We start from the raw sequence: 25674 nt of genomic DNA on the forward strand, positions 1-25674 counted from the left end.
TCCCTACTCCCTGCTCTCTACTGCCACCCACTGGCTTGGCGGGTAAAGGCAGGTCATCTCCGTCGCACTACAAGCAGGAAGCATCAGTGGTGACATTTGTGCTGTGTTGTTAATGAATGATTTGTGTCCCAGGAGTGTTCGCTACAGAGTGCGTTCTGATTCCCGCTGACCATGTGTCTGTGTCCCCCAGGGGCACCCTGCTTGCTGTTGCCCCCAGTGGGCTGATGGGGGGTGGGACCCTGGCCACTATCCAAGGTGTGTGGAGCTCTTCCGCCTGCTGCTTTTCACTAGTCTGTCTCAGTAGTCCCCTTCCTGGAGAGCGCAGCCTCGCCGTGTGACTCATGTCCCCGTCTTCCCCCCAGCGCTGGCATCCAGCAGCTCTCTGCCCATCACGTCTCTGGACCCCGGTGGGAACCTGATGCTGTCCAGCACGCCCGCTGCCCTCCCAAGTCTGCTGCCGGCACCGCTCCTTCTCGGCCCACAGAACCTGTCCCTCCTCACAGGGAGCCTTGTGTCTGCAGGCGGGGCCATGGGAGGGGCCATCACCCTGCAGGTCACCCCCCACAGCACAACCACTGGCGCATCAGTGCCCTCCAGCAGCGCTGTGGTCACCGCATCCAGGACACAGTGAAGGGTGTGGCCAGACCCCACCCACTCGTGCACCAAAGAGAGAGAGGAACCTGAACTTGCTCACCTGTTGTATTGAGCTTCCGCCTGCCCCCTGCTGGCCACAAGACCCTGTGTGTGTGTGTGTGTGTGTGTGTGTCTTTGCCCCCTCAGTCTGCTGCTGAATCTGACTGGAGTTGTAACCAAAAAGTGATCAGCAGCACTGGTGAGTCGAACAGCTTGACATTGATCAGTTCTGTTCGTGTGTGTGTGTGTGTGTGTGTGTGTGTGTGTGTGTGTGTGGTGAGGGTGGGGAGGTAGACTACTGAACACTGCTGATCTCCACGGTGGGTCAGTGGGCCTCTACTGACAAGTTGTAGTGAACTTGGTTCCGGTACAGACCTTAGACAGTGAAGCAAAGCTTGAACCAAAGCTGTTTCCTTGTGTGTGTGTAAGAGCGAAGGAGAGACCCTAATGCTGTGAAACTGTTCTGTCGGCAAATGTTTCTACTCAGTGAATGTTGCACACGTGCTCACTGCTAAGGGGGTGCTCTGGTTGTGACACTGAGGGGGGGTGGAGGCATGATAGGGAGCCTCCAGCACTATGTCTCTTCTCTGAGTGTGTTCTTCTCAATCGGTGTGCCTTTTAAACACTTTTCTATCACATTGGGGCCCTTTGTGTGATGGCAGTTTGGGGTTGGGCAGGAGCTCAGCGTTGCTCCTTCCTGTTCCCCCTGGGGTTTGACATTAGACAATCCTCTTTGTGTGTGTGTGTGTGTGTGAGTAACCTGCTGAGCTTCAGACCTTCAGAGAAAACCAAAGATTGATGGTGATTGTATGGGCAGAGCTGACCTTGATGCAGCCCCGCCCTTTCTGTGACAGCACACTCCTGAGAACTCACCTGGTGTGTGTGTCTGCAAAGCCCCCTCTCACCCTTCTGTGTTTATTTATTGACCTGCTGTTTTGCTCTTCTCTATGCATCGTACTCCATGTCATGGTCATCCTTCGGTCATTCGGGTCCATCAGGTGTCATGGGCTCTTGTTAGCTGTCACACACACTCACACATACACACTCCTGTGCTCCATCCCAAAGTAGAGGGTCTGACCACCCCACACACACACACGGTTCAATTCCTTTGGTACCTTTTCGGGAGACATGTCCAGAGGAGGATACTGCAAACGTGTCCCTTTGTCCTCTTTCTGTTTGCGGTCACGCTTCCAGGACTTGACCGTCGCCTCACCGCTGGAACATGGGCTCTTTGTACATTTTGAACTTACGGCTGTTGTGCGTCATGGCTTTTTCTAATAAAAGTTAATATTCTGCTAGTTGTCATGGAAATAAATGTCATTCTCTTGCTGCATTCTGGGAATGATGCATGGTTTCGCCTCCTTCATCTGCATTTCCTGTAGCTGCTTTGTAGCTCCCACTGTTGTCACGGCGACGAAGTGGCACCTCCCTCACTGGCTGTTGCTCCTGTTTATTGCCATGGAAATGCACCTCTGTCCCTCTGTGTCCCTGAGGTATAAGCAGGTTAAAGGTGAAGGGTTCAATTACGGCTTCGAGTGAGTGAGTGAGTGAGTGAGAGAGTATGAGTGAACACATTTCAGTTCCTCATGGTCACACCAGTAGGGTGTCAGTGTATGGTGTTCTTGCACTTCACCAGTCAGTGTGTTCCTGGAGTGTTTTAAACTGTTCTCCCCTCCACCCGCTGACTCGCGATTTCCCAGCATGCTGTTCAGAGCGTTTGCAGCACACGTCATGTGTAGCAGAGAGAGAAGTGTTGATAATTCTGTAGCAGATACACGGCGTGTCTGGAAACCACTGTACGGTAAGGTAGGTTACCACTATCGCAAAGCAGTTTATCGTAAATATCCCCCCTCCCCCCCGCGGGCTCCTTCAACATCACACATGGTTGCCCCTTGTGTCGAACCCAAGGCTCACCTGTCCTCATGCACAGCGTCAGTAACAGCTCTTGTGTCCTTCATCGCTACGATGGATAGGCGGGACACACACCTGTTCCACAGCCTCCTGCCCCCCCTTCCCGTGGACTGTGCTATCCCTTGAGCATCAGTGGCAGTGGCCCTAAGGTTGGGGGTGTATGTGTGTGTAAGGGTTTCAAGATCAGTCAGGACCAGCGGTGTGTGTCTGACAGCAGCTCACTGCAGAAACTGAAGATGAGAAGGAACGGGAACCTAGACCTCTGTAAGAGGAGGTACCGCGGTGCAACTAGGGCAGGGACACACATCTTCACTTTATTTGATCCTTAAATAAACACACAGAGTAAAACAGCAAGAGACAGTGTAAGAAAAGCAAAAAGTGAGTGCTGGTGTCCTGCGTCCCGACGGTGGGAACCCTGCAGTGCGGTGAGCCTGAGAACCGAAAACGGGTGGAAATGCCGAGAGCGACGATAGAGCTGTTGAGTGTGTTTACATGTTTTTAACTGTTGTACTGTCTTTACTGTAACATTGAACTGAAGCGCATTAAACTCCTTAGTGCACTGAGCTCTTAGCAGAAAAACAAAGGCCTGCTTGGCCCCTCCACCTCTACCCAGCTGGGGGTGTCAACGCTGTGGTGGCAGTGACTGCAGCTGCAGGGAGTCGTACGGTGTGTCCTTGGTGCCTCTGCTCAGGTCCTGTAGGGGGCGAGAAGTTTCCACAGAGTATCAGCACAGCAGCTCCCTCACGCGCGCGCACACACACACACACACACACACACACAGTGCTGCACGGCGTGAGTAAGAGTGTGGCCTCTCACCTGGTACACGAGGTCCTTACTGTTCACCTGTTTGGGGAGACGGAACATGGTCACGGTTTCAGAGGAGAGCGGCTCTATGGTCACCCCCACCAACCCCCCCGGAGACAAAACTCACCTCCTTCTTCATACGGATCTCCCTGTAGGTGTCTGTGGATCCTGGCTTCAGGGGCTGCAGAGCGAGACAACGTCGGAGTAAGACGACGTCCACCTCCCGTACTCGACACCAGTCAGAAACAGTAATAATAACAGCAATAATAACGTTAATGATGACAATGATAAGAATGGTAAAAGACGAGAAATACAGTCACGACACACTGGACAAGTGTGAGCGGTGCAGCGATGGGCTTTACCGTGTACAGGTCATCGGCTCTCTTGTGGGCCTGAAAGAGTGACAACAGAAGGACTTGAGCTCTCGAGCGTCCGGGGGGTGAATAAACAATTATCAGTAAATGTTTATCTGGTTATTTATTACATAAACAATATGCAATGTTACAAAATACACATTTCAGCAGGATCCAGGCACAACTGCACAAGTAGATTAGAGGTGAACAGCAGCAGCCTTGATCTTAGAGAATGTGGACCATGTGTGGACCACTTGCGTTCACATGTTCTGTCCACTTTTGTTCCACTGCTCCGGTTCCAAATTTGCTGTCGATTTTTGCTGTTTTGCTGCGGTTAGAAAGCGCTCCCTTTGTGTGTGTGTGGCTCTCGGCGGTCTGGAGGTGTGCGTTCGCAGCAGAGCCCCGTGAACTGTCGGTCCCGGTGCCCGAGGCTCTGATAGAGGGATGGACCCCGAGTCCAAACTCACCCTGCGTCCGTTGCCGCTCTCCACGCTGCTCCAGTCCAGATGGTTGTACTGGTCACCTGCTTTGTCCAGTTCCTGCAGGAACACAGAGGACCAGAGGGGGGCATCAGAGCGCAGGGACGACGTGGTCAGTGCTGCCGGACGCCCACAGGAGGCGCCGCTGGGCTCCTGCACGTGGATTTCCCTCCATCGATCTCAAAAGCCTGACAGCTGGGCCCCTCCTGGGACTTGAATTGACACCCTCTCGTCGCACAGAACCCAGCAGTGCTGGCCGTGGACTAACTGAAAGGTTATGGGTTCCAGGCCCACTGTCAAATAGCATTGTAGCTGTGCACTTCATCAAGGATTACTGCGGTAAAAATGTCACGTATGTCACTTTGGACTGACGTGTCAGTGAAGGAACTGATTATCTAGGAAATTAAGGATAATTGTTGTGTTGTGGGTTCGACGCTCACTGAGTAGAGGGACGGTTCCTGGGACCCGGGACCGGAACTGACGAACTGCAGAGGAGACAGAGAGCCGTCGTTACAGCTGTGCGTGCCCGCCCGCGTGCCTGCGTGCGTGTCTGCGTGCGTGTGTGGGGCGCTCACCCTTTCTCGCAGGTAGAGCACAGTGATGAAGACGATGTAGAGCAGTAGGACCCCATCCAGGGCGTAGCAGAACTTTGGGTCGTTGATGTTCATCGTAGCGATGCGGTGGGGGTAGTACCTGGGGGGGGGAATAGACGTTACAATGTGCACCATTAAAACGGTGCAGTTGTCACTTATTGAACCCATGGCGTGGGGGGGCGTGGGGTCCAGTCATCACCCTGGAGTTCGTGCAGTTGTGACCCACTGTCCTCGGGGTGGAGAGGAACGCGCCACATGCAGTAGGGAATGAGGTCGAAACCCCTCATCAACAGCCAAAGAAGGGCCAGAATGTTCTGGAACCATCTGAAGATGAGTGACTCGGGCTGTTCGCAAAAAAAGCGCTGTGTGTGTGTTGGGACGGTGAGAGATCACAGTCAGTTCTTAATAAACGGCAAGAAAAATATCAGAGTGACTGGACTGAGGCAACAAAGAGTCAAAGTAAAGTGTGTCATCACCACCATCTTCGCCACCTTCCTCGTCATCACCGTCATCAGCAGAACCTGGTGCTTTGGAGTTTTCCAGCGCAGTGACACAGTGAAACACCGGGGTAGAGGTGGAATGTGTCAGTAGCAGTCGGTAACACACTGTGATTTCAGCAACTTTTTTCCTTTATCCTGATACACCGTGGTACATTTACCATAACCTCCGATACACCATGGTACATTTACCATAATGCTCACCCCGATACACCATGGTACACACACACTTTCAGAACCGCTTGTCCCTTACGGGGTCGCAGGGAACCGGAGCCTAACCTGGCAACACAGGGCGTAAGGCTGGAGGGGGAGGGGACACACCCAGGACAGGATGCCAGTCCGCCACAAGGCACCCCTAGCGGGACTCGAACCCCAGACCCACCCGAGAGCAGGACTGCGGTCCAACCCACTGCACCACCGCACCCCCACACCATGGTACATTTACCATAATGCTCACGCCGATACACAATGGTACATTTACCCTAACCTCCAATACACCATGGTACATTTACCATAACGGTCAACCCTCAAACACTAAGTTAGTCTGTTTCATAGAGGAGGCGGTTTTGCGTGCGCGCGCACACACACACACACACACACACACACACACACTTCCATGGCGATACCTGGAAAAAGGTGCAGTTTCCAGCCCCAGTCTGCGCACACACACGCGTGACCCACAGTAACTGCACTGACACACGTGTGGCTGTATCATTATTTTGTGGTAAATCTCCGTTCAAAACCTTTAGTTCAGAAAGTAAAATAAAGAAAAGGCCGTTTTTCGGTGCGCCCGGAGGCACATGGAGGCAGAGCGTCGTCGGGAAAGCTCCGGAAGGGAGCCGAGCGCCTCGACATCGGCAGCGCATCGACGGAAGCGAAGAACGAGGCTCTTGGTCGACGAGCATCGCAACCCAAAGTCTTCGCTGGGCTCCAGCTTCGAAGCCCCTGAGGTCGGGCTTCAGGACGGAAGGTCCGGGTCCATGAGGCGCCCCCCGGGGTGTCAAAGGCGGTCGAGGGCCAGTCCGCCATGCTGACAGTGACCTGGCGCTCAGACACCTACCTGCACTGAGGGCCACGGGGGTCAAGAGCACCAAGGCACCGCTTCCCTGAAGGGTCACGTCCTCGTCCTCGTCTCTTTGTCTCTCCTCTGCCGCCCCGTGCAGTCAGCTGACAGGAAGTGGTGCCGAGCCCCACCTGGCGAAGACGTCGACATCTGCTCGCGAACGTAGCGCTGGGGCGGCCCGCTTCCTGTCGCCTGGCCCCGTTTGGAGCGCTGGCGGTTAGGGTTCGAACGCACAGGTAGCTGCAGGTGCTCGTGGGGAGCAACAGTCACAGAGAGACAAAGGTCTTGTCCTCAGGACAGTTCTGGATACAGAGACTCAGTCTGTGCAGAAACGGCTCCAGTTTGGACCCACTTTCGTGACAGGTTAAAAAATGTGTGTAAGAACCGAGGGAAACGCATTTGTGTGTGTGTGTGTGTGTGCGCGCACCAGCTTGGACTAGAGTGGTTAGAGCCGTTGGATCCAAAGGTCACAGGTTTCAATCCGATCACCAGGTCGAGTAGCTCTGAGCAAAGAATTTACCCTAAATTTAATACACACACACACTTCCTGAACCACTTGTCCCATTTGGGGGTCACAGGGAGCCAGAGCCTAACCTGGCAACACAGCGTATAAGGCTGGAGGGGACACACTCAGGACAGGGCACCAGTCTGTCGCAAGACACCCCCAGTGGGACTCGAACCCCAGACCCACCGGAGAGCCGGACCCGGTCCAACCCACTGCACCACTGCGCCACCGCACCCCCCTTTACCCTAAATTACTCCAGTAAAATTACCCAGCTGTATCAATGGGTAAATAGTTGTAAGAAGACTGATGTTATGAGTTGCTTTTGAGAAAAGCACTACACGAGTGTGTGTGTGTGTGTGTGTGTGTGTGTGTGTGTGTGTGTGTGAGTTTACCACAGGCTGAGCACATGAACAAGAGTCCCAGCTGGTGTCTGGAGTCCTCACTCTTGTACCACGACACATCAGCGACAATAACACACCGTTATGGACAAGAGTGTCTGACTGCCTATCGATACGACTGATGTTTCTCATCACTGATTGTTGTCAAAGTGTCACGTCAGCGATCGAACTGCACATGTCCATAAACAGCCACTTTACCGGTAAACCCATTCACTGCCTGGTCTGCTGCTGACCTCACTGACATCATTCATTGTCTGCAGTGTGTGTGTTAATTATAACACGAAGCAGTGGACACCACTGGTGGACGGGACACACGCCTGTCTCAGGTGTTATCTTCGTCACGGTTCGAGAAACGAAAAGTGGGGTCGAGAGCAGGGCTTTCCCACAGGGGGGGTGGAGAGGCGGGCTGTGCCGGGTCGCTGTCCCACGTGGCACAGGTCTTTCTCGTGCGCGCACGCACGCACGCACACACGCACGCACGCCGCAGGTGTGTGTTCCCACAGCGTGTGAGGAAGGTGCCGGAAAGCGGTGCACTGTGCACTATGCTCCGCACGTGTGACCTGCGATGCTGTGTGATGGCGGCGTGCAGGAGGAACGCTGAGCACCAGACACTGCTCTTAAACACATTTTCAGGACAAATGTGCTGCTCGTCAGGGACGAGGACACGGACACACACCCTCCTGAAGGACTCCAGCGCACAGGCGCCTCCTGCTGGTGGGGCGAGAAGGCGTCTCACCATTGGGCACCATGCCCCCCTACCCCACCCCACCCCACCCCACCCCACCCCACCCTACCCTCATACAAACCCTGATGTCATCGCACTCCTAACCTCATCGCCATGTGTCAGTTTGTCATTCATCATTACATGTGTTTACCACATCAATGTGGGTAAATGACATAAATAGGGCTTTAAAGTCTGGAGGTTTTACTCTTTATTTGGTTATTTATGGTTGTTTTTTGCTGTGTGTGTTTGGAAACACAAGTCTGTGTATAGAGTAGAGATGAGCAACTAACTGTCATGTACTGATGAATGACAAACACACATTTTAATGGAAGTATAAAGTGTGTGTGTTGAACTATCTTGTACTTGGAGAGTGTCCTTTAACAACATGCAGTGTAGCAATGTATGGAACACACACACACACATTTTCTGAACCACTTGTCCCATACAGGGTCACAGGGAACCAGAGCCTAACCCAGCAACTCAGGGCATAAGGGGACACACTCAGGACAGGACGCCAGGCCATCGCAAGGCACCCCAAGCAGGACTTGAACCCCAGACCCACTAGAAAGCAGGACCCAGTCCAACCCACTGCACCACCACACCCCCTTCGCTTGGAGAACACACACACCTCCTGAACCGCTCGTCCTGTACGGGGTCACAGGGAACCAGAGCCTACCCGGCAACACAGGGCGTAAGGCCGAAGGGGGAGGGGACACACCCAGGACGGGACGCCAGTCCGTCGCAAGGCACCCCAAGCGGGACTCAAACCCCAGACCCACTGGAGAGCAGGACCCGGTCCAACCCACCGCACCACTGTGCCCCCTGCTTGAAGAACAAATCCAGGTAAATATGTGACTGTGGCAGTAAAACATTCTCATGTTCAGAGGTAATGCGCTACAGAACCCCACCGTGTGAAACTCGTTCTTCTTAATTGGTCATCAATTATGGAGATAAAAGCAGCTGTGAGCCAAACACACTATATAAGAGGAGGGAGTGGCACCCTTGAATGGTGGTTTTTTTTTTTTTTTTCTGTGGTGTGTTACTAGGAAAGGTGAGTCAAGGGTTCTTGGCATACTAGTGGGTTTTGTGGGCAGTAATAGTGTATCCCCCTGTCTGCTTCTGTGCTTGCAGACCATGTCTGGTCGTGCCAAGAAGCCCCCGGCTAAGGGTAAAAGTGTGGTGAACCGCTCGGCCAGGGCCGGCCTGCAGTTCCCCGTGGGCCGAGTCGCTCGTCTGCTGCGCAAGGGTCACTACGCGGCCCGTATCGGCACCGGGGCCGCGGTCTACCTGACGGCTGTCCTCGAGTACCTGTGTGCCGAGGTGCTGGAGCTGGCGGGCAACGCGTCGCGGGACAACAAGAAGCTGAGGATCACGCCGCGGCACATCCAGCTGGCGGTGCGCAACGATGAGGAGCTCAACGCCCTGCTGGGGAGCGTCACCATATCGGAGGGAGGCGTCCTGCCCAACATCCAGGCCCAACTGCTGCCCAAGAAGACCTCCAAGGGCTCCTTCCAGGAACATGAGGATGTGCAGTCTCAAGAGTTTTAATGTGCTCTGTCTTGTTGTTAATGTCAGTGCTGCTTTATTATTTATTAAAGTCTCTCATAACTCCATGGTGGCATATTGCTGTTTGGCTGTGCTTGTCCCCATAGTGATGGGTGACCCAGCTTTTCTGGACTCGGCTGTGCAGAAGGTCATGCTCAGCGTATGAATCGGCCCCTTGACCATATACTTGCCTCCCCCCCCACCTTGATTTTTTTTTTTTTTTTTTTTTCCCCCCCTCTAGTATCATCCTCTTATGATTCCACAGGGGCGGCTGTTCCTCAGTTGCATTCCTGCAACAGGACCCTGTCTTCACAACCAGGTAGGACAAAGAGTCAGTGTTGGCCAAAGTTCCCCCTTCAGCCTCAGCTGTGGGTCAGGGATGGGACAGACACCCTACTGTCCCCCTTCCCACCTTTGTACACTAGTCCCTGCTGGCAGAAGAGGGGGCTGAGAGTCAGTGTCCAGCACTGAGGACAGTAGTGCAAACCAGAACTTGGACTCCCGTGACACAGCAAGGCCTCAGCTGCTGGGGGAAGACCTCTTCAGGAATGCTGTTCTTTTCATTTCTACTGCAGCATACAAGCTGGAGCCAGGCAGTTCAACAGTCCAGAACCCTTTCCTGAAAGCAACGAGCTCCTCAGTCCTGCACCTTTTCGTTACATTGAATGTACTGCACTAAAAAGGCAGTTTGATTAGCATATGTCCCACCATGCATTTTAGTTCACGGAGTTACAACATGCACAGTTATTTGACTTTCAGACAAATGAGAAGGAAGAGCACACATCCACAGTAATGTTTGGCACACAACACTACAATATTTAACAATTTTAAGGACGTTTGAAGGCGGAAGAAGTGAACAAACCGAAGTTTAAAGACAGTTCCGTCGTCCAATGAAATCCCTCGCTATAGGAAGTTGCTGTGCGCAAACCAATCGATGAGGGGCACGGGCGTGGCCAGAACGGTACGTCCTGTCGACGTCATTACGTGCGTGTCCAATGGGAGGGCGTGCTCTTTGGACGCCGCCAAGATCGGTTTGTGAGGAGCGCGAGAGCTGCGCGCGCGGCCCGCGTTCATGAGGGCAGTTACAGGAGCTGCCAGGCCGCGCGGATCAGGCCGCAGTGCTCGTCCAGCGGCCGCGTTTGGCTTCTTGTGGGCCCGCGAGGTGATGAGCGGCAGCCGGTGACCAGGTGAGCCCGCACCGCCATGTTTCGCCCTGGTTTTCTCCGCGTCCGACCGTCACTCTGAGGCGTTAGTTAGCCGTCCGGCGCGTGTCAGTCAGGGGTTAGCTCGGCCGCGCGCCGGCCGGGACGTACGTGGCGCTGCTGTGCTGGTCCGCCTGCGCGCGCGCCAAACAACAACAACAACAACACCACCACCACACACACACACACTCTCCATACTTTAAATTACTCCTACCGTAACCCTTCTACGTGTGGCGGTTACCGCCGTTCTTCGCGACGCCAGAGGCAGGCTGTACCCACTTCTTCATTCTGTTTTCTTTTCGGCGGGTAAGATCATCGCTGACGCGCGCGATCGAGGCGCACGGTCCTTTTGTTATGAATATTGCGACTGTTTATTTTGTCAGGAGCAGCAGTTAGACATCCGTCGTCGTGCGCGGTCCGCGGGCTGCCCGTCCGTCCTTACCTCGCTTGCCTGGCCTGTGCGGGACGGTACCGGCCCCTAGCCCGGGCGGTGGTAATTTTCCGCTCCCCGCCCCGGGCCAGGAAAGAAACCAGGCGGGCGCTCGGAGTCGGACGTCGCTCTGCGGGTTTACCGGCCCGGTCCTCCCTCACTGACTCATTAACTCACCCGCTGGGCCGGTGAGCCACACTAGGCAGAGCCAGGCAGAGCCAGGCAGAACCAGGCAGGCCCGACTCGACTCGAGGCCGCCGGCCGGGGTCCGGACGCGCTCTTCTCCTCGACACACACACAGCGCGCACTCACTCACTCACTCACTCACTCACTCAAACTAACTAACCAGTTTAACTAACCAGTCTCTGGCTGTCACGGCGTGCTGGCGAGGGGTCGGTCGGGGTCACGCTCGGTCTGTTGCCGCTCTGGCCGCGCGCCTTCCCGCCTGTTCGCACGTCACGGACCAGCTGAGCCTGCTCTGCTTTGGGACTCCGACTCCGTTTTTACCACACTGGGCTGTGCTGCTGCTGGGGGGCCACCTGACGTCATTAATAATGACGTTAATGACGTTGAATTTGAAAGCGCCCTGCTGCTGTCAGTGCTCCCGTTTGTCTCGCAGGAGACCTGCTGCGTCCCTCGGAGCGCTGAGCCGGAGCGCCGTTCCAACCCCCAGGCGCTGACGCCATGGCGAAAGATGTGAGTATGGCGTCAAATTCCCTGGGTGAAAACGTGTCAAATCCGCTGGTCTTTCAGCGGCTCTCGAGAACCTGTGCGAAGCCTGAGATCAACGCCGTTCAGTGGAGAAGAAGCTAACGTGAGGTCACGTGCTAGGGTCAGGGCGGGAGATGACCGGGAGCTCGTGTCCCTGTGGGCGCCGCTCGTCCTGCCCCGGACAGGTGCGAGTTCTCATCTCTTGGGTCGTGGCCTCTTGGCGTCACCTCCAAAGGTAGCGTTAGGTGGCGCGGGACCCCCGCAACAGTCTGTGCGTCTGCTTCCCGAGTCCAACTCCGTTGCTCGACGCCGGTCTCTCCAAGGCCCGAAGTGGCACGTGGAGTCAAAATGGGGAAGTGAGCACGCTACGCTGAGCGCGTTCCACCCTCGGCTGCGACCGTAAGGCTCTGTTACGTTTAACGCAGCTCTGCGTATGTGTGTGTTGTCGGCTGGTGGGGTCGAGTCAACCCCTCCTCCCCAGGATCAGCCCAGAAGGGCTCTCTCTGCTGACAGAAGAGACAGAGCTCTGGACATGTGTTCTAGCTAGTTCTGTCCTCAGTTCCTGTGATCCTTGGAGGGTTCGCTATATTCATGTTAAACTGAAATGAATGCTGCAGTCCACTGTGTTCCGGCTGACTCTGGCTCTGAATTGCCTGCAATATGTGTCTTATTGCAATGGACTGACCATGTCCTGGAGACTGTTTCCTACTTTGTACCCTGTGCTTCAGGGATATTCCCTGGTGTAGTTTCCATTTTGCTGTTTGAACTGTTCTTGAGTTCTTGTTCTAGAACTGCTTGTCCAACTTGTACCCTCCACTCTGGTTTCCAGGGAGAGGTCAGTCTAGCTGATGAGATCTGGAGGCCATTGCCTTCCAGAGAGCTCTGTCCTGCACTGACACATGAAGGTTGTCCTCCTGCTGTTCTCTTGAGCATTGATGAGGCTGCTGGTCATGGTGGGAAGGTGAAGTTTGTCCTGACGAGGCATTCTCCCAGCACTCTGCACCTTGTGCTGCGGTTTAGCTCAGTTGTGCACCCGTTTGAATGAGTCACTCAGTCAAGTTGACAGTTTGTGGACTGATTGTAGTTGTTACCAAGTGACCTCGTTTGGTGGCCACCAGTGAGTGCATGATGATGATGAGCTTGCTGCTGACCGTAACTGTTGCTCCGTGCTTTGTCTTACCGGGGTCCTGACTGTGGTTCTGTGTGACCTGCAGGCTGGTCTGATTGAGGCGAATGGAGAGCTGAAGGTTTTCATTGACCAGAACGTGAGTCCCAGCAAAGGTAAGTGGAGTTTGGTGGCACTGGGGAACGTTCTGGGCTCAGACCAGCTATGGGCCGCGCTCAGTCAGCGTTCGGTGTAAGAGGTTCTCCTGCAGCGCTGATGAACTATTCCCGAAGGAGTACATTCACCTGCTATATGGTGAAAACGCACGTGGCAACAGTTTACTTTATTACTTGTGCCTCTGTGACCTCTCGACCGCTCACGCTTCCCTTCCTCCAGGGGTTTTGTCTCTTGTCACCGTTCATCCGTCCATCACACTGGGGAAGCAGCTACTGCCCAAAACCCTGGGCCCCTCTAATGTCAACATTGCGCCCCACATGGTGAGTCATGTAGAAGGTCTCGGGGAGGGGTTGCGTGTGGGGGCTCATGGTAAGCAGAAGTTGCACAGTCAGTTGTAGGGCTTTGACCGTGGATAAGCATCAGGTCCGCGGCCTTGCAGCCAGAGACAGTAGCAGCTCCTCTCCTCTCCCAGGTCCTGTACATACGGTTGGTAGTCTCCATGGTGACGATATTCTAAACTGAGATCTGATTGCATGTTCGTTTTGTCTGTGTAATCCTTATATCCCATAATTCACTTGTCCTTCTCACTAAATCTCAATGGATGATGAGGAAATGCACTTGTGATGGATTTACGCACCTGTTTTGGCAGTATCTTTGTATTCTGATTCTCTCTCTCTCAAAGTTGCTGCAGCTCAGTTTTCTTCTGTTTGAAAAAGAAACACTTATGGTGTTTTTCCACCATAGCTGAATGTCTATGCCCGGTACGGTGTTGCTGTGGTGACAACGTAGCATGTGCCCTGCAGGTGATCGGCACGCCCCAGCGGGCCGCCGGCTCCAGCTCTATCCTCGTGGGCAGCCCTCATACACCCAGCACCCAGTTCCTGCCGAGCCAGCAACCGGACTCCTCGCCCTGGTCCACGGGGTGAGACTTGCAGGGGCCACCATGACAAGGGGGTGTCCTTGTCCTTTTCACTGGTATCTCCTCCCAGTTGAGTAATTGGTGGGCAGAATTAATTTTGTAAGAGCCTTCTAACTGTTCATGGAAATTAAAAATCAGCAAATGGGATGGCCTTGTGTTGCCCCCCGTATCGCTGCTTTATTGAGCCGGTTAATTGGGTGTTTGTAAGTGACCCGGAGACCACCTTGTGAACCTTTCCCACCGTTGTTTGCTGTCTTACTTGGTGTGTCTGACTTCCTGTTCCCCACAGGAAGAGGGGCAGGAAGGGAGAGAAGAATGGCAAAGGCCTGCGGCACTTCTCCATGAAGGTTTGCGAAAAGGTGCAGAAGAAGGGTGTCACAACGTACAATGAGGTTGCAGATGAACTTGTGGCCGAGTTCAGCTCCACGGACAACCACATCTCGCCCAGTGACTCGGTGAGCCCCTCGCCCCGGTCCCACAGTCGTCTTCCGCCGCTCTCCTCACCCTGACCGACACCTGCCCCTGTTCCTTCCTGTCTCCGAAAGCACGTGTACGATCAGAAGAACATCCGGCGACGCGTGTACGATGCCCTCAACGTCCTCATGGCCATGAATATAATCTCTAAAGAGAAGAAGGAGATCAAGTGGATCGGCCTCCCCACAAACTCAGCCCAGGAGTGTCAGAACCTGGAGGTATGAGGGGCTGCGGAATCCCTTTGTGATAAGTGTAACCTGTAGATTGCTAATGCAAACTCCTGTCTCTGGTGCTGCTGTTGTACCCTGGAGTTGAGGTTCACTTCCCTGGATGCTTTAGGAACCTGGTGGAAATGTGAATGGATGTGCAGGAAGTGCACTGAGCCCTCATGTATATGCTGGTGAAACACACTGAAGGCTCTCCGTTTGCCTGAGGGTTTTGCTCTGGAAACCTGTGTATTGGAACAGTTTGTTCCCATTGAAAATAATGGTAAATGCTGTAGTGTTCAGTGTGACAGTGTTTATGGGATAAAATAACATGAGCAAGTTGGCGCTGATCGCATTCTCAACGTGGCAGTCGCACCAGCAGCTTGTTGTGGCCAGTGGTGTAAACTGTTGCGTTATTTTGACTGGTGCCATGTCCTTTTACCATAAATATACCTGAGGTTGCCTGGTGTTCTTTTAAAAGTAAAAGACAAACCAGCTTTATACCTTTTCGTGCCACTGATTACTGTGCAGTGGCACTGTGGTCATAAATTTCCTTTAATACGTGTCCTTTGTGTGGTCTTGGTGCAATGGTTTCTGTCTTGGGAAATCTGCTCAGCAGAACAAAGTAAACAGTGATTGGGACATTTAAAAAGGAAAAACGATTCAAGAAGACATTAACAATGTGCAGAAACGTATTCATGTGCTAAGTAACGCGGGGAGCAGCGTCCTACATTCTCACTCATAACTGCTGATTAATGTAAGTATGGTATCACCGCAGATGAGCACCGTTATTGATAATTTTTGGACCTGTTACTTTTCTTCAAAGACTCTTATTGCCAGGCTTCTTGCAATGATTTATGCTGTTATGCAGCTGGGTAATTTTTATAGTATTAAGGCTACATACCTTGGTCCAGGGTACTATAGCAGGAGGTGGGTTTGAACCTGAGTCTTGAGTATAGGCTAGTGGCTGTAACTGCTACACCACCTGGTGCTGCTACAGTGTCTTACAGCAGAGTATCTGCATTATTTGTGGTCTTTTCAATCAACTTTCCCCTGGAGCAATACATGCGTAGTGATGGCACTGAATGTGTGGGCGGTTGGCGTTCGGCCCGCTGAAACTCGATTGCCCGTGTCCACAGAGCAGTTGGTACCATCAATGCTGCTCTTGTGCGTCTAAGTTGCGTAGCTGTGCAGCTGAATGAAGAAGCGCTTCTCTTCCCTTGTGCAGCTGGAGAGGCAGCGGCGCCTAGAAAGGATCAAGCAGAAACAGTCGCAGCTGCAGGAGCTCATTGTGCAGGTGATGTTTGCCTGGAGCCTTGTGGTCCAGATCTGTTCGCTCCTGCTCGGTCTCCTCTGTAACGCAGTCCCCGAACCGCGCATCTCCCCGCAGCAAATTGCCTTCAAGAACCTCGTTCAGCGAAACCGGCAGGCGGAGGAGCAGTCCAGCAGGCCGCCGTCCCCCTTCTCCATCATCCACCTGCCCTTCATCATTGTCAACACCAGCAAGAAGACAGTCATCGACTGCAGCATCTCCAGCGACAAGTGAGGGCTCCGGGCTCGCAGGCGGGTGTGCGCTACGTGGCTGCGTGCCACCGCCCTGCTGACGCCTCCCTTTTTTCGTGTCCTGCAGGTTCGAGTACCTGTTCAACTTTGACAACACGTTTGAGATCCACGACGATGTGGAGGTGCTCAAGCGCATGGGCATGGCCCTGGGCCTTGACGTGGGCAGGTGCTCCCCGGAGGACCTGAAGGTGGCGCGCGGCCTGGTACCCAAAGCGCTCGAGCCCTACGTGACAGGTTAGCCTTGCCTGCCCCACGTGTACCTGCAGGCATCTTCTGTGGCACAGCTCGATGTTGTTTCTCTGTTACCCGCAGAAATGGCGCAGGGTTCGATAAGCAGTGTATACATCACAGGAGGCTCTTCGGCCAACGGGGGGCGCTTCCACACGGGCAGGTGAGTCTCTGCGGCCGTGTCCTTTGTCTGGCACTGAGACCGCTGCTGGCGTAGTGGTTGGAGCTGTTGCCTTTGGACGTGGGTTCTCAGGTTTGAATTGCACCTCCAGCTGTAGTAGCCTTGAGTAAGGAAGGTACTTACACTACAGTTGTTCCAGTAAAGTTACCCCATTGTATGAAAGGATGAATAATTGTAAGTAGCTGAAAGTGTCAGATAAATGTAATGGCAACCCCTCTCCCTGCATGTGTGTTGATAGAGGTGTGTGTGTGTGTGTGTGTGTGTGTGTGTGTGTGTGTGTGTGTGTGTGTGTGTGTGTGTGTGTGTGTGTGTGTGTGTGTGTGTGTGTGTGTTTCCTACAGTGAAAGTGTTGATGGAACAGCTGCTTCCAGCTCCAACGACTCTCACTACAGCGGCTCCCGAGTTGAGACCCCTGTGTCCTGCATGGATGATGATGACGAGGATGAAGACTACGATGAGAACGAGGATGAAGATTAATGCGCCCGGTTTCTTAGCAGTCCCCCCCCCCGGCCCTGCCCTATTGTTCCTCAGACACAGGTGCCCAGTGCATCCTGGGGGGTGAAGCAGGAGCTCATGTACTTGGTTACCTTCCACTGCCTCTCCTCAGAGGTGCTGTTGTTCGCTTGACCACTGGGTGGCGCTGTGGCAGGAACCAGCTTTCCTCCCCTTTCCTGCAGCACCCAGCTCCCTCCACACACTGATCTGTAGAAAGTGTGTGTGTGTGTGTGTGTGTGTGTGTGTGTGTGTGTGTGTGTGTGTGTGTGAGAACAAGGCCCTTCCCTCCATTTCTCTGCTTTTTTTCTGCCTTCTGTGGCTGCAGGCTTGCATTGCAGTTCTATCTGGTCCGAGGAGGGCAACGGGGCCGTTTCCCACGATCCCTTGGGGGAGGCCCTCTGCAACTTGGCTTTTTTTTTTTTTTTTTTTTTTTTTTTTTTTGTGTGTGTGTTGGCTGGATTTGTAATACATAACCCCCAAGTGTGGTGGGCGACCTGCTTGCTGTCTCCTGTTGGAGTGGATGCTACAAGGCTCTGACTTCCTGACCTTCTGGCTATTCGGTACGGTATCCCTCGGCCCCAATGGGACACCCCCCACAATGGACTGCAGCTGTGTAGGGTGTTTCCTTGCAGTCCATGGCACCCCTCACGTCATTCTCAGTAAACATGTTATGATTCTTTCCACTACTTTTCTGTAAACTAATTTAAGTTTGAGATTAAATACAGAGAATGTTTTACTGCTGTCTGTCGTTCTGCTTCCTGTTCAGCTGAGGGAGACGTCTCTTTATTAGTTTTCATCTGACATTTTGTTCTCCAAGGTGACCTGCAGTGTGAGGTCTGTCCACTGAGTTTGATGAAGGGTACTAGAGCAGGAGGCGGGATTTGAACCTGTGACCTTCAGAGTGTAAAGCAACAGCTCTAACCAGTTTGCCACGTGCTAGCATGGGTGGTTATCAAATAACTGCTGATGGACCGGAGTGGTGAAAGTGAGCTGCAGCTGAAGGGTGCGCGTGATTGTGTGTGTGTGCCTTTTCTCATCCATCTGCGCGCATCTCTGTCTGTGTACTGTTAGACATGACAAACTGTCAGTCTGTCTGCACGTGCACACATCTGGTCGGTGTCTCTCTCTCTCTCTCACACACACACACACACACACACACACACACACACACACACACACACACACACACACACACACACACACACACGGTTACTGGGTGCCCAACCTAACCCCACACCCCCTCCCCTGCTGAGGTACCATGGTATTGTCTACAGGGGGCACTGCAGTGTAATCTGAGCCACACACACTCTGTGTTGCCAGCCGTAAATCCCTGCTATGCGATGTGGTCACGGTCACAGTGAACTCACGGTTAATCACCATGTGCTCATGAGTAGAAGGCCCCTCAAATCACCAGAGCAACATGTGCATGAAGCCCACTGTGCCAGAGTCCACTAGGGACCTGATCCTGTTTACTTATGCTGACATATCCCCCCCAGAGTAAAACTGTAGTACAGACAGTGAGAGTCCAGCTGGGACAAAAAGGACACACTGGGGCTGCTGTCTGTTGGAGAGTCTCGTTTATTGGGCGCCAAGTAGTAAAAAGAATGTCAGTGTGCTGTGCAGGGTGTCGCCCTTTGCCCCGCATCACACCATTGAACCCGCAGTTGCGTCCCTCGTCTTTCACGCGCTCGCCCTCAGGTAGAAGATGACCTTGCCTTCGTAGGGGTCGTGGAAGTTCTCGTAGGCGATGTTGTTGGCCACGACGCGGCACTGCACCTTGGCCTCCCGGCGACCCTTCAGGTGGAACTTGACCGCCACCAGTGGGTTCATGTATGTTGGCTGTGGGGCACATGGATACGTTGGTGACCTGAGGTGGGGGATCTTGCTCGCGCTCTCTGGTGCATGTCGGTGTGCGAACCAGCTTTACCTGCGCCTTTTTACCATAGTAGGGGAAGTAGGCGAGGTCCATGGTGCCGTTGGCCGGGAAGTACTCGATGTGGCTCACGCTGTCGCTGCCCTCCTGGTGCAGGGGAGAGAGACGCATTTGCACCGACCGCCAGTGACACACAATTGTAATTGACCGCCTGTTGCTCAAAATGGTCTTATTAATCCCTGAGGTTAATTTGAACAGTACAGGTGAGACACACCAGGGTGTGTGTGTGTGTGTGTGTGTGTGTGTGTCTGTCTCACAGCCTGCCCTGTAACTGCAGACTTACCAGCAGAGTGCAGTTGACATACGGGGTCTTTCCCGATCTGTTGTCAGGCAGGAAGTTGATGATCTGCAGGGATGAGAACCCACACATCTCTGTGAACCTGTCCCTGTGCCCCCTGCGACTCCCTGCTCCTGCTTTCCGGCCCGTGACCTTACCCTGTTCATTTTGATGATGACGCACGGCGTTCCGTCTGAGTAGCCGAAGGTGGGGTCGCTCATCCCTGAGCAGTTCCCCAGCATGGACCGGTAGAAGACACACGATTGCTTGGTGTGGTCTGGACCTTCGAAGTCTTTCTGGAAGAAGTACGTCCCCCATTTGCAGTCTTGGATGTTCACCTGGAGCTGCTGGCTCTTGTTGTAAGCTGCATGGAGAGCCACAACTCAGGGTCCTTGCCACCCTGCTGGGTTACGGTTGGCTGCGGTCAGGTTACGGTTCACACTCACGCTGCAGGAAGTCCTTCAGGCAGTTAGACATCCTGCTCCAACTTTTCCTGTCGGAGGAGTTGAAGGAGATCTCGACATCCTCCTCTCCGTAGGTGTCAGGCCACACCATGACCCCTGAACGTGTGGGAGAGGAAAGGAGCAGTGCGTTACTGTTACTGTGACCGTGACCAGCAGCACCACGCTTATTTAGCTAATTCTCCATCCTTGCTGAACATGGGAGATAGTCGTGTGCGTGTGTGCGAGGGGGTGGCACGCTCACCTGGAGATGTTAAGCGGTCCTGGTAGTCAGGAGTGTAGGGGTTCAGCGTCGACATCAAGACGTAGATGGCCAGGGCGAAGAGGCTGGTCATGACCACGTAGAACGCCACGTAGTACAGGCTGATGTACACTGCAGAGGACACAGCGCTCAGTCTTGGGGGGGCGGGGGTGTAGGGTGACGCGCCCTTGGAAACAAGGGGCGGCGGTTGACTCGCCCACATCTCTAATCTCTGCTGACCGCACTCACATGCTGCTGATAACGCGACTAAGTGACAATGACACACAAGGACAGGTGTTACCTGTGAGTGAACACACACTTAATGCTGTCCCTGCACAGCTTTGACATTCAGTGTGTTCAGCTGTGCCCGTGTAAAGGCCAGGGTGGTGTGCGTGTGCGTGCGCCCCCCCCCCCCGCACATCCGTACCCCACTTCTCAGGTGTTCTGCCCATAAAAGTGCCGTTCTCAGAGTTCCACACGAATCGGCCGAAGTCCTGGCAGCGTTGGCCACACGTCCTCTTCTCCTTCAGCGTTGCCATGGCGATGGGCCCACCGAGTCGCCGCCGGAGTTTCGCCGAATCTTTCTTGTGTTTTACTGTGGTCGGCGCTGCGTGGGACCCGGGCGAGTGCGCGTCTCAGCTGCCGTGTGTGTCGGTGGCCCCAGGTCCGTCCCTCTCGGGGCCCCGGTGCTCGACCCTATGTAGGCGCTGCGATGGACACGCCCCGCAAGGCGAGCGGTGCGCTCAGGCCGTGGGGGTGCGGAACGCGATCGCTACGCCCACGGCGACTCGCAGGGCCTGCGATTACTTTACTATGCTATCGTGCTGTGCGGAAGAGGTCGGTGCAGCGGAGAGCAAAGGCTACGCACATCGGGAACATGTAGCGTGTTGTAAACGGTGTACATGTGTACGTACGTTGCAGCGTTGTGTTTACAGTTCCTCAGTACATAAGGATACTGTCAAATTTCTTAATAATAATAAGCAAGTGGGAAGTGCACTGCTAGCCTTGCTGTCAGCCACTGTTCATGTTGACTCTTACCAACCACACACATAGATACCTTGTCCACTGTCCCTGTGTCCATATGTCCGCATGTTGCTCGTCCTCCTGTGGTTCCTTCAGCCTCTCCCCTCGTTACCATGTTTGGGGGGTGCAACCGTCTCCCGATATGTCCGAAGTGCGACGGCCTCCAGTGGGCCCAGTGTCCATCTGTCTGTCCTTCTTGTCCATGGTGTCCTGAAGTGCCCTTTAGTTCAAGGGAGTTTGTGTTTCTCCAGTTATATTTGTTTACATTGTAATTACTCATTTGTAAGGACTAAAAATTTCCCTGCTTTACTACAGGTAAGGTCATGTTACCACACACAGTTTTGTTTTTACAGTGGTAAGGAACTGGTGCTAGGGGGCTGTCTGGGCTGTCTGGGTCCCAGTGAGGGGCAGGTGAAGCACCGTGGTAATGGTGGTAAATGAAGTTCACTCTGGGTTGCACTCCCCTGTCTCCCCCCCACCTAGTGGTGGGGTTTGAGCTTCTGCTCCTGGAGGAGGGCTGCTGCTGCACCGTGGGTTCAAGTGGGGTGGATCTGCGAGGGCTTTGAGGTGCTCTGATGAGCGTTGGCTTAGTGGACCAGTGGCCCTGCATTCCACCCTCTAGTGATCACTTATTGATCAGGTGCCAGTTGAACACCCACCTGGTTGTGACAGAATGAAGGTGTGTGTGTGTGTGTGTGTGTGTGTGTCCGTCCTGCTTTGTGCAAACTGCTGCTTTTTTTTTTTTTTTTTTTTTCCCCCCTCCCCTCTATATATCCAAAGTGACTTAGGGTTCAGGTTCTTACGCTGATTTACCTGTTTACGCAGCTCAGTACTTTCTGCTGTATCAGTTCGACATAAAGACAAGGGTCAAGGGTACTGCAGCAGGAGGTGGGATTCGAACCCATCGTCATTCAAGTAGAGGGAAGCAGCTCCAACCACTGCGTTCCCTGCTGTCCGTTATTGACATTGAGGCACTACAGCCGTTTTGTATTAATGGAACATATTTGGCTACAACATGACACCCCCCACGTACCCCTGTACCCTCCTTCCCGGGGAGGTTATCGGTGCCAGGAGCCGTACGCAAATATTTACCCTTAGCCGCGCGTCACGACTCCCGTCTTGTGCTCGTGTGCGACTGTGTGCGTGTGCTCTTAGCTGCCACGTGCAGCATACATTAACCTTGAGTGTACAGATAATGCACGAAGAACACTCACTTGTGTGTGAGGAAGCCCCACCCCCCCAAAGCAGGCCTTACTCTCTCCCCAGGCTACCTGTACGCTAGCAGTGTTCGTGCCCCTGCTGCCGGTTTGGTCACCGCGGTAATGACTGCCATGTTATAAACGCTGGTTTTCGAAGAATTTTAATTTCACGGTTCGGACTTCGGACAGATGGGAAACGGGGACACCGGCAGACGTGTTCCCTGCGGTCCTGGTCCAGCTGAGCTGCGGTCCCCGTCGCCGAGTCCCAGCCGGGGCTTCCTGGTGGCACGGAACAGTCTGATGCGCAGGGTCGGCAGGTCGTACAGCAGCTCCAGGTCGAAAGTGCGAGCGACGCGCTCCACGAAGCGGTTCTCGCGGTCGAGTCGGAAGCGCATGGCCCACAGGATGACGGTGCGTTCCTGGCACAGATACTCGAACGTGCGCATGAGCTCCTCCAGGTGCGGGTGGGCGTACACCACGTCCGCCGCCAGGATGTAGTCAAAGCGGCAAGAGGCACGGGGGAAGCGCTCCTCCAGGCCCTGGCCCCAGGTGAGCTCCGTGACGAGCGGCGCGTGCCTGCAGCGCCCCCTGGTGTTACGGCTCACGTTGTGGCGCAGGTTTCCCAGCACGTCGGGTAAGTCGGTGGCCGTCACCTTGGCGCCTGGGGGGGGGAGACGGCACGCACACGTGCACGGTGACTGAAACGGCGGAGATGGAACGCGGGACGTAAGGCTGGAGGGGGACGGGACGCCAGTCCGTCGCAAGGCACCTCAAGCGGGACTCGAATCCCAGACCCACCAGAGAGCAGGACCTGTCCCAACCCGCTCTGCCAGCGCACCTATCTGTCCGGTATCGTTAGGCTCTACGGCTATGCTCCTCTTACCCAGTAACGCGGTAACGATGGACACCAGGCCCGTTCCTGCTCCCAGCTCAATGATGCTCTTGTCCTCCATGCTGTACTCCTCGCGGTGTGTGTCCAGGAAGTGGCAGAGCACCAGCGCCTGGAGGGTCACGCACAGGGTCAACGCAGCGACCGCCAGCAGGGCCGCGAGGCACCCGAACGCAACGGAACGCCTCACTTCGGCGACGGCGACCGTTGCCGTGGCGCTGATGGTGCGAGTTGCCATGGTGATGGACCACAGTAGGATGTTGAAGGGAGACAAATGGGTGGTGGTCACTCTTGTTGTTTCGGTGTCATTGAACAAGTGTTCTGCTCCATTACTGTTTGTACTGATGGGTAAGAGGGGTGTGCGGTGGGATGACTGGGGATGGTAAAAAATACTGCGTTGTTGTTTATGCATTTAGCTAATGTTTTTTCTCTAGTGCCTTGCTCTGTGTCTGCGTGTGTGTCTTTCTACGTTAATAGCCCATTTCTCATAGCAATTGCTGGGTATAACTATCTAGACACTAATTAGAGTCTGACATGGTTATTGACCTTTGTTGTTAATCTTACACCTTTGTTTACACTGACCTAAAGTGTCAAGTTTACATAGAATGGTACTTTTACTCATTTTATACAGCAGGGTAATTTTTACTGTATCAGTAGGGGGTGGGTACCTTATGAGTTCTACAGCTGTAGGATGCGGGATTTGAACCCGCGACTCACCGAGGGCCACAGCACGGCTCCGTAGCAGTCGGTGGACTCCGTTATGCGGATGCGGAGCCCGGCGAATTCGAACCCCTCCCACGTCTCCGTGGTGATGAGGGAGGGGCAGAAGCGCCGGTGCAGGATGGCGTCGGCGAGATCCTTGTCCCCGAGAGCTAAGGGAACAGGAAGCGGCTGCAGCTCAGGGCTCACGGCTGCTGCTCGTGGGGGGGACGGGGTGACGGCAGCGGTGCGGGGCTCACACCTCTTCTCGAACGCTAATGAACTTTTCCTCTGCGTTCCGTTGGTAGGACGCACCTACGGAGCCTCTGGCACTCACTCGCTCACACTCTCACTCTCTCTCTCTCGACCCTTTGCCTACAGTGCAGTAGAAAGGCAGTGAGGTTCCACTCTCTAGTGCTGCTGTTAGTCATGGGGAGACACGAGGAAGGAACACGTATGAATACATAAGGTGTGAGGAGGCCCTGGCGTGTGGCGCAGCCCAGCGTGGAACCGCTGCTAACTCGAGTGGGCAATAACAGAGCTCCGGTCACCTTAAGGCCAAGTGACCCAGTGCGGTGAAGCGGCTCTGCTGTGTCAACAGGGAGCCCGAGAGATCCCGACAGACGTGTCCTCTACCGCCGCTCGCGCGCACACGCCGCACTGGGTTCGAACCCCCAGCACCCAGCCGTACGGGCGATTTGTCAGGTGCCTTTATGAAAAGGGTTTGTCTGGAGGTGGGAAGAGCCTCGAACCCGAGCGATACCTCCACTCGGGCGTTAAGAGCGTAATTCGGCGTACGCACTAGCCCTTGTACCGTGGTTTTACATCCCATTTACTCTCACTTGTACTGTAGTACGTACACTTCTGCCTTAATTACGTCCATCTCTGGCTGGAAACACTGTCAAGTTCATGACTCGGTGGTGCGTACCGCACTGTGCTGCTTTTACTCTGGTACACTTCCCCCCCGTGTGTAACGGCTCACCTGGCGGGAGCCCGTCTTCCTCAGCGACGCTCTGCTCCGGGGGCTCCATTCTGCCACCGCTCTGGACCCGGGTTCCGCTTGGGGTTGTGATCGCAGCTCGACGTCGTCCCTGCGGCCCCAGAGCCCCGTCCTCTCCCAGGGACTGACAGTGGCAGCTGTGCTCAGGCTGACGGCACGGTGCCACTCAGCATTCCTCCTGCTACTGGAGCAACTGGCAGAGCCACACACACACACACACACCACTCTACTGTAAAGCAGCCATGTGTGGAAAGAGGAGCCTCTCCTGCAAAGTGCCTTGGAGCTCCTTTCTTCACGGGCTACGGGCAGCAGGGGGTGCAATGGTTAGAGCCCCTGCTCTCCTCTCGTAGGACCATGGGTTGAACTCCAGCTTCTGCTCTGGAGCCTTTGACCAAACTACTGAGCTGAATTGATTCAGTGAACAATTACCCTGTTTTATAACTGTGTAAAGTCACTTTGGAGGAAAATGCCAGCTGGGTCAGTAAACAGGCAGGAATCTGATTTGTGGGTGGAATTTGGTCAGGCTCTTGGGGCCGTCCTGGCCAGCCTCCTTTTCAGTGTCCGCCAAACACGTCTTCACTTGGGGAAAAGTGTTCCACGACGGGGAGGCGCAGTGGTGCAGCAGGTTTGTCCTGTGCCTGTACTCTGGTGGGTCTGGGGTTCAAGTCCCACATGGGGTGCCCTGCAACAGACTGGTGTCCCATCCTGGCTATGTCCCCTACTCCCCGTGTTGCTGGGTTAGGCTCTGGCTCCCCA

General features: G+C 54.3%; 5 protein-coding genes across 17 annotated transcripts in view; 3 read left to right on the forward strand and 2 right to left on the reverse strand.

Annotated features, from left to right (window-relative positions):
* Positions 1 to 16966, forward strand: part of LOC108931952 (POU domain, class 2, transcription factor 1-like) — a 31477-nt gene extending 14511 nt beyond the window's left edge. For 6 of the 7 annotated variants that reach the window (XM_018748050.2, XM_018748051.2, XM_018748052.2 and 3 more), the window contains 2 exons: positions 191 to 255; positions 363 to 2008. In XM_018748050.2, the coding sequence (XP_018603566.2) occupies positions 191 to 255; positions 363 to 631 (334 nt within the window). In that variant the 3' untranslated portion in view covers positions 632 to 2008. Of the gene's footprint in view, positions 1 to 190; positions 256 to 362; positions 2009 to 16941 lie in introns of those variants that run through there. The other variant, XR_001965965.2, reaches the window with a different exon arrangement.
* LOC108931957 (T-cell surface glycoprotein CD3 zeta chain-like) lies at positions 2398 to 6399 on the reverse strand. The gene is made up of 8 exons (XM_018748064.2): positions 6331 to 6399; positions 4756 to 4873; positions 4621 to 4665; positions 4169 to 4240; positions 3711 to 3740; positions 3476 to 3529; positions 3361 to 3387; positions 2398 to 3238 (listed from the first exon to the last, which is right to left on the reverse strand). The coding sequence occupies exons 2-8, from the start codon at positions 4846 to 4848 to the stop codon at positions 3167 to 3169; spliced, it is 393 nt and encodes a 130-aa protein (XP_018603580.1). The 5' UTR covers positions 4849 to 4873; positions 6331 to 6399; the 3' UTR covers positions 2398 to 3166.
* Positions 8953 to 9573, forward strand: h2af1al (H2A histone family member 1a like). The gene is made up of 2 exons (XM_018748063.2): positions 8953 to 9011; positions 9092 to 9573. Exons 1-2 carry the CDS (start codon positions 8967 to 8969, stop codon positions 9506 to 9508), a joined length of 462 nt encoding a protein of 153 aa, XP_018603579.2. The 5' UTR covers positions 8953 to 8966; the 3' UTR covers positions 9509 to 9573.
* On the forward strand, positions 10517 to 17203 carry LOC108931954 (transcription factor Dp-1). 2 transcript variants are annotated; one of them, XM_029258189.1, is made up of 12 exons: positions 10517 to 10692; positions 11757 to 11833; positions 13063 to 13129; positions 13350 to 13450; positions 13934 to 14052; positions 14339 to 14504; positions 14595 to 14741; positions 15958 to 16026; positions 16120 to 16271; positions 16360 to 16526; positions 16605 to 16683; positions 17043 to 17203. In XM_029258189.1, the coding sequence occupies exons 2-12, from the start codon at positions 11822 to 11824 to the stop codon at positions 17176 to 17178; spliced, it is 1215 nt and encodes a 404-aa protein (XP_029114022.1). In that variant the 5' UTR covers positions 10517 to 10692; positions 11757 to 11821; the 3' UTR covers positions 17179 to 17203. The 2 variants fall into 2 exon arrangements, with proteins under 2 accessions (XP_029114022.1, XP_029114021.1); XM_029258188.1 differs by lacking the exons at positions 10517 to 10692; positions 11757 to 11833 and adding an exon at positions 11856 to 12809.
* Positions 17204 to 18420: 1217 nt separating this feature from the next.
* Positions 18421 to 25181, reverse strand: mettl21e (methyltransferase like 21e). Of its 6 annotated transcripts, none has more exons than XM_018748056.1 (9): positions 24901 to 25162; positions 23937 to 24091; positions 23214 to 23592; positions 20112 to 20240; positions 19853 to 19966; positions 19565 to 19770; positions 19413 to 19475; positions 19124 to 19216; positions 18421 to 19035 (listed from the first exon to the last, which is right to left on the reverse strand). In XM_018748056.1, exons 1-9 carry the CDS (start codon positions 24947 to 24949, stop codon positions 18877 to 18879), a joined length of 1347 nt encoding a protein of 448 aa, XP_018603572.1. In that variant the 5' UTR covers positions 24950 to 25162; the 3' UTR covers positions 18421 to 18876. The 6 variants fall into 6 exon arrangements, with proteins under 6 accessions (XP_018603572.1, XP_018603576.1, XP_018603573.1 ...); XM_018748057.1 differs by having other exon boundaries at positions 18739 to 19035; positions 23214 to 23331; XM_018748060.1 differs by lacking the exons at positions 23937 to 24091; positions 24901 to 25162 and adding an exon at positions 21166 to 21351 and having other exon boundaries at positions 23214 to 23291.
* Between the last annotated feature and the right edge of the window lie 493 nt (positions 25182 to 25674).

This window comes from Scleropages formosus, chromosome 14 (genome assembly GCF_900964775.1).
Source record: "Scleropages formosus chromosome 14, fSclFor1.1, whole genome shotgun sequence".
Classification (NCBI taxonomy): Eukaryota; Metazoa; Chordata; class Actinopteri; order Osteoglossiformes; family Osteoglossidae; genus Scleropages; species Scleropages formosus.

Excerpts from the sequence above, each read along its gene's own strand:
- h2af1al (XM_018748063.2), top strand. The coding sequence starts at position 8,967 with ATGGTGGTTTTTTTTTTTTTTTTCTGTGGTGTGTTACTAGGAAAG. Across the intron at positions 9,012-9,091 it reads GTGGTGTGTTACTAGGAAAG|ACCATGTCTGGTCGTGCCAA; the intron begins GTGAGTCAAGGG and ends CTGTGCTTGCAG.
- LOC108931957 (XM_018748064.2), bottom strand. The coding sequence starts at position 4,848 with ATGAACATCAACGACCCAAAGTTCTGCTACGCCCTGGATGGGGTCCTA. Across the intron at positions 3,741-4,168 it reads AGAGCGGCAACGGACGCAGG|GCCCACAAGAGAGCCGATGA; the intron begins GTGAGTTTGGAC and ends TCACTCTTTCAG. Across the intron at positions 3,388-3,475 it reads AGATCCGTATGAAGAAGGAG|GTGAACAGTAAGGACCTCGT; the intron begins GTGAGTTTTGTC and ends CTCCCCAAACAG.
- mettl21e (XM_018748056.1), bottom strand. The coding sequence starts at position 24,949 with ATGGAGCCCCCGGAGCAGAGCGTCGCTGAGGAAGACGGGCTCCCGCCA. Across the intron at positions 19,967-20,111 it reads GGACCGCTTAACATCTCCAG|GGGTCATGGTGTGGCCTGAC; the intron begins GTGAGCGTGCCA and ends CCACACGTTCAG. Across the intron at positions 19,771-19,852 it reads CCTGAAGGACTTCCTGCAGC|CTTACAACAAGAGCCAGCAG; the intron begins GTGAGTGTGAAC and ends CTCTCCATGCAG.
- LOC108931954 (XM_029258188.1), top strand. The coding sequence starts at position 12,453 with ATGAATGCTGCAGTCCACTGTGTTCCGGCTGACTCTGGCTCTGAATTG. Across the intron at positions 12,810-13,062 it reads CTGCTGGTCATGGTGGGAAG|GCTGGTCTGATTGAGGCGAA; the intron begins GTGAAGTTTGTC and ends TGTGACCTGCAG. Across the intron at positions 16,684-17,042 it reads GGGCGCTTCCACACGGGCAG|TGAAAGTGTTGATGGAACAG; the intron begins GTGAGTCTCTGC and ends TGTTTCCTACAG.